The sequence below is a fragment of the Anneissia japonica genome, unplaced genomic scaffold (genome assembly GCF_011630105.1).
Source record: "Anneissia japonica isolate Jap-2015-1 unplaced genomic scaffold, ASM1163010v1 scaffold287727_len1644234_cov201, whole genome shotgun sequence".
NCBI classification, from domain to species: Eukaryota; Metazoa; Echinodermata; class Crinoidea; order Comatulida; family Comatulidae; genus Anneissia; species Anneissia japonica.
In genome coordinates this window covers 992,940-1,007,354 of record NW_022713615.1, presented here as the reverse complement: position 1 = coordinate 1,007,354, position 14,415 = coordinate 992,940, and the positions used below count along the sequence as shown (strand labels likewise).

Sequence of the window (14,415 nt, the reverse complement as noted above, 5' to 3'; positions counted from 1 at the left end):
TTTAAAAAGCACACAAAACTACTTTACTTGTTATGTACACTTTTAACAAGGTATTCTTACTAACTATTCTATTGAATGTATGTCTGAACGTAAGCAAAAGTTCAATGAATAATGTATAAAAACTATTACGAAAGCACATTATTTCATTTTTATTACAGTATTTACAAATGATTGTTACAAAATGCATTTTGAAAATGTTTGTTCTCGTTAGTGTATACTTCAGTTAGGCAAGACTTTCATATACCTTGTTTAGCAAACCCGCCAACAAAGATGATTTCGAATAAAAATAAAATTTTATTTTCGGCCAATTAGGGCACCATCGCCACGAAAAGTACCGAGCTTTCGTTTGAGGACGGTGAGCGCACAGTACGGTGGAACCAACAGACCGTGACCGTACTCGCAACCAAGCTTCCGTCCTGTTCAGAAGTTGTTTCGTTTCCGTTTACGCGACGGGGGAATATGCGTGCGAACGCGCCCTCACTTTAGTTACCAAAACATGGCGAACTTGCACATAGTTCAAGAGGCACTTGTCACTGCGTAGGCATTATTATAGGCTAGGCCTAGGCCGGACGTACCTTAATAAATTAGGGCCTAGGCTAGGACGCTATTTTCAGTCAGAACCGTCCTCAAATTCCGCCGTACGGTGAGATGCAATCTTTCACGCATGCGCAAATGAATTTTCGGCTCTAATTACCGTACTAGATTTCTCCCGTACTGAAACGAAAGCTTGCTAATGGTAATTTCAGAAAAAAATATTGTAAAATTTTTCCTTACGTCTGCTGCTGCTTTGAAATCTCCAAAAGTAAGATATGTATATTTCTTCCTAATTATATAAATTTAAAGCATTTAACCATCCCATTACTACACTGTTTATATTCACCAATAAAATTTTATTTTTATTTTTCTTCTGTCCGGATGTTTTTGGCAAAACCATTTTTTAAATAAGAAAACAAAATTTTATATAATTTTCTAATGTCGCTGTGCTTGGGTAATTCCACCACATAATGGCATTAATTAGTACAATCAGAAAATCCAGGATATGTCAGATTTATAAATACCACAGCAGCCCCATGATTTAAACTTCAACAATGACCTGATTATCCATCACAAAGCATAATTCGTCATCACTTCTTTCAGATAGTACTGCGTGTTTCACTCTTCTGGCCTCATATTACCATAAACCTAATCGGAAGGGGGAAAAATTGTTCCTGTGATGTAAAATTCTATTATGACCTGATTATCCATCATAAAGCATCATTCGTCATCACTTCCCTCTGCTTCCTGTTCCAAGATTCCGCCTTCAGATTGTACCGCTTCCTTGTACTGTGTGTTCCAGTCTTCTGGCCTCATATTACCATAAACCTAATTGGAAGGGGGAAAAAATTACAAACAAATTACACAATTACATTATAGAACCAATATTTGGGTCTATGCAATGCGCTGACCCCAGAGCCTCACTGCTACCTTCTACCTTCGCCAATTTTGAACGGACATGCAGGTAATTTTGTACACAAAAACTAGGTGATTTAAGTTGGATCTCAGGGTTCCCCATACACCTACAAAACAAAATAGGGGTTTCAGCAAGGACTGTACATTACTGCCATTACAACTAACAGGGCACATCGCATGGACGGCATGGTGGGTTAAGTATGTGTTCTAAAGAACTAAAGGTTGTGAGTTTGAATAGCATCTCGGTATTCTATTTTTTTCCCCTCAATTTTAAGATATTTTAATTTTGTACAAATGAACATTCTAAATAATAATTCGTTTTGTACAAATAAACATTCTAATTATTTAAAAATTTCTATCTTGTTAGTTCTTCCAAAAAACCCAATATAATAACTTGCGTCTGTATTGTAAGCGTGGAGGAATGCGGAGACCGGTAATCGGTCGCTTTTGTTTTTATCTGTCCTGAGTGAACAACTTGTTCAACATGATAAAAATGAATGATTTTATTTTACAAACCTTGCAGACAAATTCTAATATTTTACGCTTGGAGATTTCCTTTTGTGCTCTTAAACCCCACCTGAACTCGTACAATGGTACCTCAGAATTTGGTACTCTAGTGTATTCCAAGTACCTTAGGAAAATAATAAAAGTAACAATCAAAAAGTATCAATATTAGCAACTGGGTAAGGTATTGGCAGTCACAAGGAAAGCAAGTTAGCAATGATGATATATTGCTATCATTAATTCTATTACTTAATATTGTTTTCGTCATCATAACCTAAACTTAACAAAATTCAAGCCAGAATAAAAATTATAAATGATATATTTATTTTTAAAAAAAGAAGAAATTTAGAACTTACAACTGCTTAGTAAAGTCAGTGGTCAGAATCTTCTTAACATCTCCAAACACTTCATGTTCCTTTCTATAATAAAACGTAATTTAAAAAAAGTAGATGCAATGCTCGGCCAAATGCTCAAAAAATTGATTTCAATTAATTGAAATAAAGAGGTGGGAATCAGGAGAGGTACTTACTCATCTGCATTTATACCCAACTTCTTTAGAATATGCCAAAGTATTGCTGCAAAGAAAACAATTAAAAACCTTAAATAAATTCACCGCTGCACAATTGTGATAGTGTCTATACCATGCATTTCATACATCTAAAAAATTGTTGCAGCACTTTTCATTTTTACACAAATTGACATGACAGATTCAGATCACAGATTCGCACTGAACAAACAGAATAAGAAGTAAAGAAACTTTGTTAAATTGGTTATGCTGCATCACCATATACTTACTATCAGTTATCATTTCTCCCTGGTTCATGAAAATGATACTGAGGACAATCAAGAGAAGGGCCATCCTTGGTTCTTCCATCGACCTGTAAAGACATGATTAATTTTAGTTTATAATGCACCAAAATAGATCATTGCCATTTGATTTGTGGATTTCGTATCACATGACATTGGTTATTTACACCATTTCGTCAATCAATAAGTAAATTTAGTCCCACCATGCATTTTTAGTTCCATCCATTTCGCTCCATTGCATGCCTCAACCTAATGCAATCTTTTCATTGGTTAAAAAGTCAATCATAAAATAATAATTGACAAGAATCTATTTCAGGTGTGTTATAAAACAAATAATGAATGTTTTTTATTCGCACAATGAAAGAATATTTTCATAAATTTAAAGATTGACTATTCAATTCAACTCAGCCCTACCTCACTGAATGGAACAGTCAATTTTTCAACTCATGGAAATATTCTTCCCATAGCACTCATAAACATTTATTTTTTGTATAATATTTTTCATACGGTATTATACTAACTCACATTGTGCGGTACTTGGTATGAAGATAGCTTTATGTTAGTGATGATAATATGTGAGTTGAATTTTCTGGTGAGTTCACCTTAATTAACCAAACTTCATACACCCTCTCAATTCAAAACATTTAGGACTGTGTTGACTTACATATCAACAACATCTGCCTGTGCTTCAGCATCCAATGTATTCAGCAGTATGTATACTTTGCTCTTGGATTTTGTTGAAGTCAGTTCCAACTCTGTCACCTCCAATCCAAAAACTGTTTTGAGTCTGTCACTTGCCTGACGAAAGATTTCTGTGTATGCTCGACTGTAGTCCTTCAATACATGCTTATTTATATCTGTAACCAAATGATATAATTTATTTTAATTAACTGTAAATTATACCAAGACCTTCACAATAGAAAAAAAAATTGGTGATCGGTGCCACAAAATTGTCAACTGAAACACTGACTGATACACTGTACAGGAGGAATTGCATGGCAGGGGGGCTCTGGGCCTCCCGCTGACACCACCCAGGGGCGGATCCAGAAATGTCCAAAAGGGGGGGCCGAAAGTTGGGCCGATTGAGACAACACTGTCGTAGGGGGTCTGGGGGCATGCCCCCGCGAAATTTTTGTGTTCTAGACGCCCGAACATAACATTTGTAATTTATTTTAATTAACTGTAAATTATACCAAGACCTTCACAATAGAAAAAAAAATTGGTGATCGGTGCCACAAAATTGTCAACTGAAACACTGACTGATACACTGTACAGGAGGAATTGCATGGCAGGGGGGCTCTGGGCCTCCCGCTGGCACCACCCCTGATCTCAAAATCATCAACCTGCACCAGTCATATTTGGTCATAGTCCATGACTCGCATCCATAAGAGGCAAACTATGTTGCATGGAGCAGATGAAGTTTGAGGTTGATCAACCTCAAACTTATGATAACTAGCATTCGAGCGCATCCTGGATTTTCAAGCATTGGAACCCCAAGCTTTATCACCTTTATTTTAAAATTCCACACCACCTTCTCATATGTACATATTATTACACAAACCTGCTCTCTTTATTGGCAGTTTCTTCTGCTCCATCACGAGCATGTACTGGACAACCTCACTAACCATGTTATTGATGACATCATGAGATAAGGTGGCTGTCACTTTCTGAGCTTGAGTCAGTGTCTGAGTCTGACTCTGAGTGGCATCTTCATCCATAGACTCATCCTAAAATGAAAATACGGTATTTGGAAATTATCAAAAAAAAAGAAAAAAAATGTATGCTGTGATGTGTCTAGAGGTACACGTGTATTACAAATTGCTGTACTTTTAATTAACCCTCCTTTCATATCACTACCATTATCCGTATCAATCTTGTATTTTGATGTAGCAAGGAAAACAAATCTCATGACATTGTTATGACAATAAACAATATCTGAATCAAAATAGGCCTAGTTAGTAGTACTATCGAATTCGATCCAACTCGGCCACAAGTTAACTCGGCCACAAGTCAACTCGGCCACAAAAAGTTTGGCTACAGTCAACTCGGCCACAATTCATTTACTGGTACTACAATTTGAAGGAGTAATTCATCAAGTATAAAATACTAATTCTTTAAGTATTACTATACTTATTGTTATTATTATTGCTGTTATTATTGTTGTCATTGTTGTTTTTATTTCCGTTAGTTTTAATATTAATTATTAGTCTTAGCATTAACATTATATACGGTATTGTTCAAATTTTTGCTGATATTATTATTACAGTACCATATAAATAATAAATAATTTTCCATACTAGTATTATTACTATTAGTATTGTTAAAATAAATATTACTATTAATGTTGTTGTTGTTATCACCTTTATTATCGTCATAATGACTAATTAGTATTATTAAAGTAAATATTAATTTATTGTCGTTATTGTTGTTTAATATTATTGTTGAAGTAGAATGTTGTGAGTAAACGGAAGACGAACACATTAATAAATAACACTTTTTAATTCTATGGCAATAGCATTCAAATCTCTTTTGGTAGTGTGGTGGTCCTGTTTTACTAAAATATACTGTACTTTATTTTAATCATGATATTGAAGAAAAAGGATGCAAAAACTACAGAGATTTACATTAAATAACTTGTGGCCGAGTTGACTTGTGGCCGAGTTGACTTGTGGTCGAGTTGGCTCGTGGCCGAGTTGGCTGTAGCCGAACTTTTTGTGGCCGAGTTGATTTGTGGCCGAGTTGACTTGTGGCCGAGTTGACTGTGGCCGAGTTGACTGTGGCCGAGTTGACCTGCACCCGTACTATCCTAGTAGCTGCAGGCAGTCCTGGCAGTAGCCTCTAGGCCTATCTATCTTATTCTTGAGCGAGCCAAGAGGTCAGGCCTAGCCTACGCTGCTAGCTTCGTAGTTCAAGCCTAGGCCTATATTGAAACAAATAGAACACACCGAATCATCAGTAACAACTTTTCTCCTTATCTTTGACATGTTGTTTAACTTCAAAATAATGAAAATTTCGAGCACTTTCACTCCATGCGTGTTCAGAGCAAAACCGAACTTCACACGTGAATACCGCCCTCTATTAAGCTTCTCTGTATAATTGACCAATCAACAATCCCATTCATTTTTTGTGCAACGATTCAAAATACCCCAAGTAACTGGTGTGGTGTGGTGTGTTAGAAGTGTGGGTTATCCTAGTTCTCCAAACTGTGTACTTAAACACAACAAGTAAAGCATTAATTAATATCTTTGGTAAGTGGGAATGTTTTACAAATAATTATGGTTTGAATGATATTCTTTTTAATAATACGGACAGTCAAGGCTAGTAGTAGTAGTAGTAGGCTAGGCTAGGCCTAGCCGGATTTCGCCTAGCTAAGCCTAGCCTAGGCTACTTTACTACTAGTAGGACGTGGGCTAGGCCTAGTCTAGGAGGCCTGAGAATAGTAGGCCTTTCTAGGCCTATCTAGGCTCTAGAATAGGCTTGCGCTAGTAAATAAAGACAACTATTACTAAGTACAGACAGTAGTGGATTTATTTAGACTTAATACAGTAGATAGATAATAATGTGGTAGAGTAGGCATATAGAAAATATAGGCCTAGATAGGTCAGGCCTAGCTAGTTAGTACAGACAGTAGTATTAGGCCTAGCCTAGTTAGGCAGGTCCCAGCCTACTAGTCTAGTAGTAGGCCTAGCCACTAGCCTAAAGGGTATGAATGGAAGCAGGTCAACTCAGCCACAAGTAAACTCGGCCCAGACTGTATAGGCCTAGTACTAGTAGTAAAGTAAAGACTGCGCGGGGAATATATCCCCACACAACATTTTGGCCTAGAAATCCGTCTGCGCATTTCGGAAAATAAGAGCCGATTTCCTGCAGGTTTTGTCGAAAATTACGCTTTGACCAAATGTCAATCTATAACCAATGCAATTATGCACCAATTACAATTCCACTCACCTGTTTTCCTAGCTATTTTTTGGCCACAGTCAACTCGCCCACAAGCCAACTTGGCCACAAGTTATTTATAACAGGTTATGGAATAAAATAATTTATTAAAATGAGTTGTTGTAAATATTGCTCAGTTTTTGCATCCCTTTTTTCAATATGATTGAAATTGTACACAGTATATTGTAGTAAAATTCTGATCATCATCGTGCGATCAGTCAATTTTTATTTATTCACATTCTTCTTGTTCAACAGGGGGAAATCCGCCACTTACAGAATGGATTAAAATCTGAAAATAATGCTTAAACATTAACAAAAAATCTTTTAATAAATTAAGAAAAACACATTTTCACCTTTATTCACATTAAAACACAAGACATGAGTACATAGACCTAATCGTAAGACAATAAAGTTATAAAAACCACAAATCCAAGTTCAGGTGTCTGTAAAAAAAGGATTGATTACATTTAGATGATTTTTAAAGTACTGTAATGAAAAGAAGACTAAAGCCACTTTCATACAGTTAAAAGCCATGGCCCATGTGACAAGCAAGTGATTGTAAAATATTATTAAGACAATGCAGATAGACCTAGGCTAGGCCTTAGTTGTCGCTACCCAGATTAATTACAGCTTTGATTTTCAAACTATTATTTTCAACTTGTTTTTTGCAGATCAAGACAGATTTTCTCCAAAAATGTCTTCCAGTTCAAATGTGGTAATCTCATTTATTTTTATGTTCTTTTTTCTCATTTATTCATTTATCTGTATGTTTTTTAGCCAGATTAAGATCTGCAGTATGAAATTTGTTTATTTCAATGTGAATTATTTGTTTCAAAGGCAAGACCAGCTCTTGGCGCTCGTGATGCCAATGCCCCGGTGGCAACAGTTCGACCAACCAGTAAACTCCCAGTCATGTCCAAACTTCCGAAGCCTCAGTTCAAGCGCCCTCTAGCGGAAGATGCCCGAGGCAGTGCTGCAAAAAAGACAAAAATAGAGGCTCCATCTGTTAAGAGTGGAACTGGTATTCCTAAAGGAACAGTTGGAGTAAGGAAGGCAATGGCTCCTGGCAACACCACCACAGTTAGGAAACAACCAGTGAGAAAACCTCCTGGTATGTATGCTTTTATAAGTTATTACTACTGACTTATATAAGCCACGTTATGTTCAAGAGAAAATTATAATCCTTTTTTTTTTGTTATATGATTTTCTAAAATTATTATTTCTTTTTAGCTCGCTCAACTGTTTCCTCGAAGCCAGCCATCTCAAGTAGGCCTCCCAGTAAGCCTGCTACTACAACGACTAAAAGTACAGTTATTATAATAATTATCATAAATATAATTTATCATAATCCATATCTTAGCACCGTTATTCAATTCTAGACAATTGTGAGAAAAAGATTATGAACAGACATTAACAAAAGCATGTAGGCAAATGAAAATATCAACAAAACACACAGAGCACTTATACAGTGTGCAATGGTGTTTCTAATAATGCGGTTACATTTTTCAGAAGCATCAACAGCACCAAAGAAAAGGCCGGCTTGGGATCTGAAAGGTCGTCTGTCTGACATGGAAAAGATGATGGAAATGCGGATCTCAACAAACAACCACTTGGAACATAATCTTTCTGAGAATAACCAACGAGTTCAAATGGTTGAGATGTTAAACGAACGTCTGAAGGGAACTGTGGCCCAGAAAGATCATATGCTGTCAGAGAATTGTCAAACAATAAACGAGCTGCAAAGAAAGATCAGGTTATAAGAAACGTTTCTAAACTTTACCATTAAATATGAAATAAAATTTGACTTTAAAAAAGGTATTGTTTAGGATTTATTTAATGGATGAAATATAACTTGACATCATTTTAAAATGCAGTATTAACCGCATTGTGGATTTAAGGCTATCAAGTATCAAAAGGCATAATAAAATACAACAGTAAAGAGTACAGTAAATTCATATATAAATAATAATAACTAACAGTAATATCACAATTATTAAGTCTTCCTTTTTTTTTCTCACCCAATTGGTGATTTTACAATATCATTTTATGCTGCAGTAATACAATGGTTCACTTTCTATAGCAAACTGGTGTTGTTACAACATCTAGCCTGGTCTGACATCTATGATAATCATATTTATGTATCCAGATAATATTATTTCAATTTAAAATCAAAAGTATTATAATGTCAAAAATATTATTTCTCTTTTCCAGGGATCTGGAGGATGAAGCTGCTTCTGTTAAGCGTAGGCACCAGTGTGTAACAGAAGATCTAGAGTCGCGTAATTCCACACTGGAGATCAAAAAGAAATCACTAGAGGGAGAACTAGAGGTATCTAATCAAGAGTGCATTGGACTCAAGTGTAAAATTGCACAGATGACGTCAGCTCGGGTAGGCATGGAGACTGAACTATCATCCATCAGGGGCATTCTTGAGCAAGCACAGCAGACTTGCAAACACCAGGAGGGAGTGATCAACGGCCTAAATAATACAATAGTCAAGCATAACAGTACAATTCAAGAACTAGAATCAAACCTGCAAGAGGCAGAAGCAGTGAGGAGAAAGTTACACAACACTGTCCAAGAACTAAAGGTATTTATAGTATGATAGAATTATTTTAAAAAAATAAAGTTTCATGCTGATTGTCTCACAAAGAAAATAGAATCATGTTCATTAATTTTCATATTTTTTACAAAGCAATCTTTTCATTCACAAATAACTTAAAGCCATGCTCTGAAGGGAAACATGTTTTGATATGTTGTGCAACTGATTTTTTTAAGTGATGTTTGACCGGAAACTTGGAAACGGTTGATGAGATATAGATTTTTGAATACTGCATTGCTGTCTTGACCCTACTTGTCACAGCTGACAACATTACAGTACTTTGTATCATATACATTTATTCACTTATGATGATGTCCACATGCATTTATTCATTCTCCCCTTATAATAACTTCTTTTCAGTTATCATTGCTATCACACAATACAAATGTAAACCACACTTCGAGTCGCTTTGTTGATCTGTCATACAAATTCAGTATTTTCTACAATTTCTTAAATAATTGCTGTATACAGGTACTATGATTTGTGTTACTGCAATTTTTAATGATAAAACAAAACTTGATTTCTTTCAAACAATTTTAGGGAAACATAAGGGTATTTTGTAGAGTGCGCCCTTTATTGCCATCTGAAAAGGATACATGTGCGGAGATCAGTCATCTGCATTTTAATGGAATTGATGGAAAAACCCTGGAGATGGATAAAGTAGATGAGGTGAATATTGCTTAATATATTTTTTCATATATAAAGTAGAACCTCTATTAAGGGAACACCTTCGTGACCAAAAAAAGTGTCCCCTTAACACTGACCAAAAACATAAAATTGTCCCCTTAATAGGGGTTTTTGGCATGTTTTTGTATATTGACATAGGTTCTTCATAATTTTATTTTAATTGACATAAGAATGAGTTACATTTTAATTAAACCAATTTACAACAAAAATTTGTACCCACTGCACTGTACGACGGTTATATGGCCATCACTCCGCTTCCTGTTAGAGTTATATGATACGATGGATCTCCATTAAAAACCATCCGTTGCGTGCTCATCGTCGCGTTGCGTTTTTTATAGAATCGCGTCGGCCAGCGATTGTTTTGTGCAGTGAGTGCCCTGCTTAAGCGGCAGGCTGGTCTGTGGTTCTGGTGGCGGCACAACTCTTCTCGGATGACTGTGAATTGTAGGCCCAGTGTACACAATTTGCTCATGTGCGCTGATCTTTCAGGACAAGTGCAGTAGCGGGTTACCTTGGTATACAGGTCCAAACAGCACCTGTGGTGGACAGACAAGAGTAGCTAGCACCAGTTTACCAGGTAGCTCAGACTCGAAGTGAAACTTGTGAGAGAAGCAATGCAGTACATGCATATCAATCATTTTGAGGTTTTTAGAATATAAACCACTAAAAAAGAAGTGCATTGAAATAACCAATGAACCTTGATTGGAGAAGAGGTACTAGGGGTTTGATGTAAACCTGAGCAACTTTACTTCTCATTTTTTTTTTACATAAATCTTCTGCTTTTATTTTAGAATTGTCCAGGACAACGAAAGCTAAGTGGTGGCAAGTATTCTTTTACATTTGATCAAGTCTTTAATCCATCATCCAGCCAAATGCGAGTATTTGAGGAGATATCACAAATGGTACAAAGTGCTCTTGATGGTTACAATGTGTGCATTTTTGCATATGGTCAGACAGGCAGTGGGAAAACATACACGATGGAAGGTCCTGTGGAGTCCAATGAAGAAACCATGGGAATGATTCCTAGGGCTGTTGCACAGATCTTCAAATGCACACAAGATTTAAAAGCTAACGGGTGGAAGGTGAGTTAGCAATGCAGCAGGTCGTTATAATAGGTCGCATGCCATTAAGTCATTTTGCATCACATTTTTAGGTAGTAAAAATATATATGTTACTCCACATTGTAAGGAAAATAAGAAATTTTCCCATTATATCATGCTTGAGCCCTTACATCTACCCTGAATCTAACTGACATATGCAAGATAAGATGTGGGAAGAAGTAAATAGCAAGACTTAGAAGCTTAATGGTAGTACACTATGTAAGGTGATTCCTTTGTTTCTACAGTATACCATGGAAGCATCTTTTTTAGAAATATACAATGAAACGATCCGTGATTTGCTGGTAAATGGAGAGGACAAACTTAAGCATGACATCAAGGCAGATGCCCAGGTCACTAACCTCACTTTGGTTGAGGTCAAATCTGAGAAACAGGTATATTGCTTTTTAAATTTTCAATAATATAATACAACAACAACAATAATAATAATAATGATAATAATATGTGGCAAAGACAAGCCAAACAAGTCACTCGTCGCAAATCGTGTTTCAGAGAAAATGGCCAAAACATGCTAAAATGTCAAATTTTAAAAAATCTATTTTATTGCACTATATATCTACACACCATCCTATGCTGTTATTTTCCCCATTTTCAATGTTAAAACAACACTTATATAAGGATTTAAAGATAGTTTCTGCATGAGAAATGCCTGAAATCATAAACTTTAAAGGCTGATTTCTCATATATTGTTCTTTAAACAGCTGTGTGGTTAAACGCTTGTAACTTCATAAGGAAATGTCCGATTTGAATGATTTTTTTACCATTTTATAGCTATTATTTTACTCTCTAACACTGTATTAATAACACAAAATCAATTTTTACGACGAGTGACTGGTTTGGCTTGTCTTTGCCATATATAATAATAATAATTTATTATAATTTATGATCTACTATAATATTGAATGCTATTTAAAGTGTGTGGTATCATGGATATTTGTGTTATGTCAGTACACATTTTTAAATTTTCAATGATAAAATGTAAAACAAAAATAATAATAATAATAATAATAATTTATTATATAATTTATGATCTAATATTATATTGAAAGTTAGGCTCCGGAGGAAAAAAATTTTTTGATATGTTGTAGAACTGATTTTTCCAAGAGAGAAAGAAGTTGTTTGACGAAAAACTGGGGAACGGTAAATGAGATACAGATTTTTTAATATTTAAAAACTGGGGGAATAAGGTGTAAAAATGGGCAGTTACGCCCCTTTTTCCCCAGTTTTTAAATATCAAAAAATCTGTATCTCATTCACCGTTCCCCAGTTTTTCGTCAAACAACTTTTTTCTGTCTTAGAAAAATCAGTTCTACAACATATCAAAAAATTGTTTTCCTCCGGAGCCTGACTTGAATGCTAGTTAAAGTGTGTGGTATCATGGATATTACTTTGTGTTATGTCAGTGATTAATAATATAATTAATTGTTGTAATATGTGTTTCTTTAAAGAAGACAGTAGTTAGAACATTTTAAATAACATTTCGTTATTTAAAATAGTTATTTATAACTATTTTAATGTTTATTTAGAATACTTACTATTTAAACTATTTGCAATTAGTGAATGAATCTAACGTTAAAATAGGTAAATTATTTTAATTTTGTTTGTGTTTATAAAATAAATTAATATAGGTGGCGAAATTGTTGGAGAAGGCTTCTTGTAATCGGTCAGTTGCAGCAACAAATTGCAATGAACATTCATCAAGGTCGCACAGTGTGTTCCGTTTGAAGCTGACAGGTTCTAATGACCTAACATCCGAAGAGTGTGAAGGTGAGAACGCTTCAATTATCTTTTTCAAACTTGCTGCAATGTTTTTGCAAATCTGTTTATATTGGTAATTTTAATTACATCTCATTGATTTTCTCCTAAATGGGAACTAGTAGAAAGATGATTTTTTTTTTCTAGAGGGGATTTTTGATGTCACTAGTAATAGAATCAACTTTAAAATCGCAATTTTTTATGAAGTTATTGGCCATTACGATTTTTCCCGTTTAACAGCATGACAAAAAATGATTTTAAAGTTGATTCTGTTACTAAATGACATCAAAAATCCCTTCTAGAAAAACATCACATATCATCTCTGTAGTTCCCTTTGAACGTAATACATATAAAACAGTTTATTATAAATAGAAAAAATATCAAACACTGAATAAAATTACTCCTGTAATATGTAGTAAGTTTTTGTAAAAATGGAATACACTAAATGTTTAAATATTAGTATACCCTCTATTAATCTTGCATCTCTAGTAATATAATACTGTATTAGATTTTTGAAATGGTTTAATCTCCTCATAATAACAACTGTTGTATGTTTAATTTATTATTTATAGGATCATATTTTAATAGCCTTTTACAGCGTAAAAGCTCAATTGAAGAGAGCTTAACACATTTACAATTTTTAATTTTTTTCGGTTTTTCCATAGGCACTTTGAATCTTGTTGATTTAGCTGGCAGTGAGCGTCTTACTAGTTCAGGATCAAGCGGAGAGCGATTACGGGAGACAAAGAACATCAACAAAAGTTTGAGTAACCTTGGAAATGTGATCATGTCACTTGGCAACAAAGAGTCCCATATACCATACCGGAACAGTAAACTGACGTACCTGTTACAAAATTCTCTTGGTGGAAATTCAAAAACGTAAGAAAATAACATGACAGTAAATAACATTTATTTCAAATTAAATGTATATAGGTTTTTACAAATAATGGAAATATTTATAGATGTAAGTATTCTTTGAATGGAGAATGAGATTGTATCTTACATCATGTTGATGTGAGTATGGTCTCTTTGTACATAGACAAAATATAACAAGCTGTAACAAAGGTACTTTCCAGAGATATCCTATCCTACTAAAATGTAATTTTTACATACAAATTCAAATTCAACTGTATTGCAACCATACATATAGTGATTGGATGAAACAATTTACAGTACAAGAATTAATAAAAACATTCAAAATACAGTACAGTACGTCCAAAAAAGGGGGGAAAAATACAAGACAAGACAAACACAAATATTTAGGGGGAAATACATCAAAAATTTACATTAAGAGATCTCATTAACATGATTTAAATAGGAATAAAATAAGGTCAATATTCAACATCAAAAAATTTATATTGCACTTGAAAAATCACTAACTTAGACTAAAAAGCAATAAAGGGGTCAATAAGAGAACATCAAAAATGTACATCAAGGGAGAAAAAAAATCATAGAACAACCACCAAAATCTTGAACCATATAAAAGCGTCTGGTTCTCCATACTTCCTGTGCCATGGGATATATCCTACTTACAATCTCTTGTGTGGACTTCTACAG

At 34.6% G+C, this 14,415-nt stretch overlaps 2 protein-coding genes across 3 annotated transcripts in view; one reads left to right on the top strand and one right to left on the bottom strand.

Annotated features, from left to right (window-relative positions):
* Positions 1-5,855, bottom strand: LOC117108564 (non-structural maintenance of chromosomes element 3 homolog). Its single transcript, XM_033250616.1, has 8 exons — positions 5,706-5,855; positions 4,322-4,487; positions 3,425-3,617; positions 2,749-2,831; positions 2,483-2,528; positions 2,310-2,372; positions 1,966-2,080; positions 1-1,362 (listed from the first exon to the last, which is right to left on the bottom strand). The coding sequence occupies exons 1-8, from the start codon at positions 5,742-5,744 to the stop codon at positions 1,255-1,257; spliced, it is 813 nt and encodes a 270-aa protein (XP_033106507.1). The 5' UTR covers positions 5,745-5,855; the 3' UTR covers positions 1-1,254.
* Positions 5,856-5,870: 15 nt separating this feature from the next.
* LOC117108562 (carboxy-terminal kinesin 2-like) overlaps positions 5,871-14,415 on the top strand; it is a 12,288-nt gene continuing 3,743 nt past the window's right edge. Inside the window, exons 1-11 of one of the 2 annotated variants that reach the window (XM_033250610.1) lie at positions 5,871-6,008; positions 7,368-7,411; positions 7,534-7,807; positions 7,927-8,001; positions 8,206-8,449; positions 8,908-9,286; positions 9,839-9,967; positions 10,777-11,067; positions 11,331-11,477; positions 12,732-12,870; positions 13,524-13,737. In XM_033250610.1, the coding sequence (XP_033106501.1) occupies positions 7,391-7,411; positions 7,534-7,807; positions 7,927-8,001; positions 8,206-8,449; positions 8,908-9,286; positions 9,839-9,967; positions 10,777-11,067; positions 11,331-11,477; positions 12,732-12,870; positions 13,524-13,737 (1,913 nt within the window). In that variant the 5' untranslated portion in view covers positions 5,871-6,008; positions 7,368-7,390. The remainder of the gene's footprint in view (positions 6,009-7,367; positions 7,412-7,533; positions 7,808-7,926; positions 8,002-8,205; positions 8,450-8,907; positions 9,287-9,838; positions 9,968-10,776; positions 11,068-11,330; positions 11,478-12,731; positions 12,871-13,523; positions 13,738-14,415) is intronic. The other variant, XM_033250611.1, reaches the window with a different exon arrangement.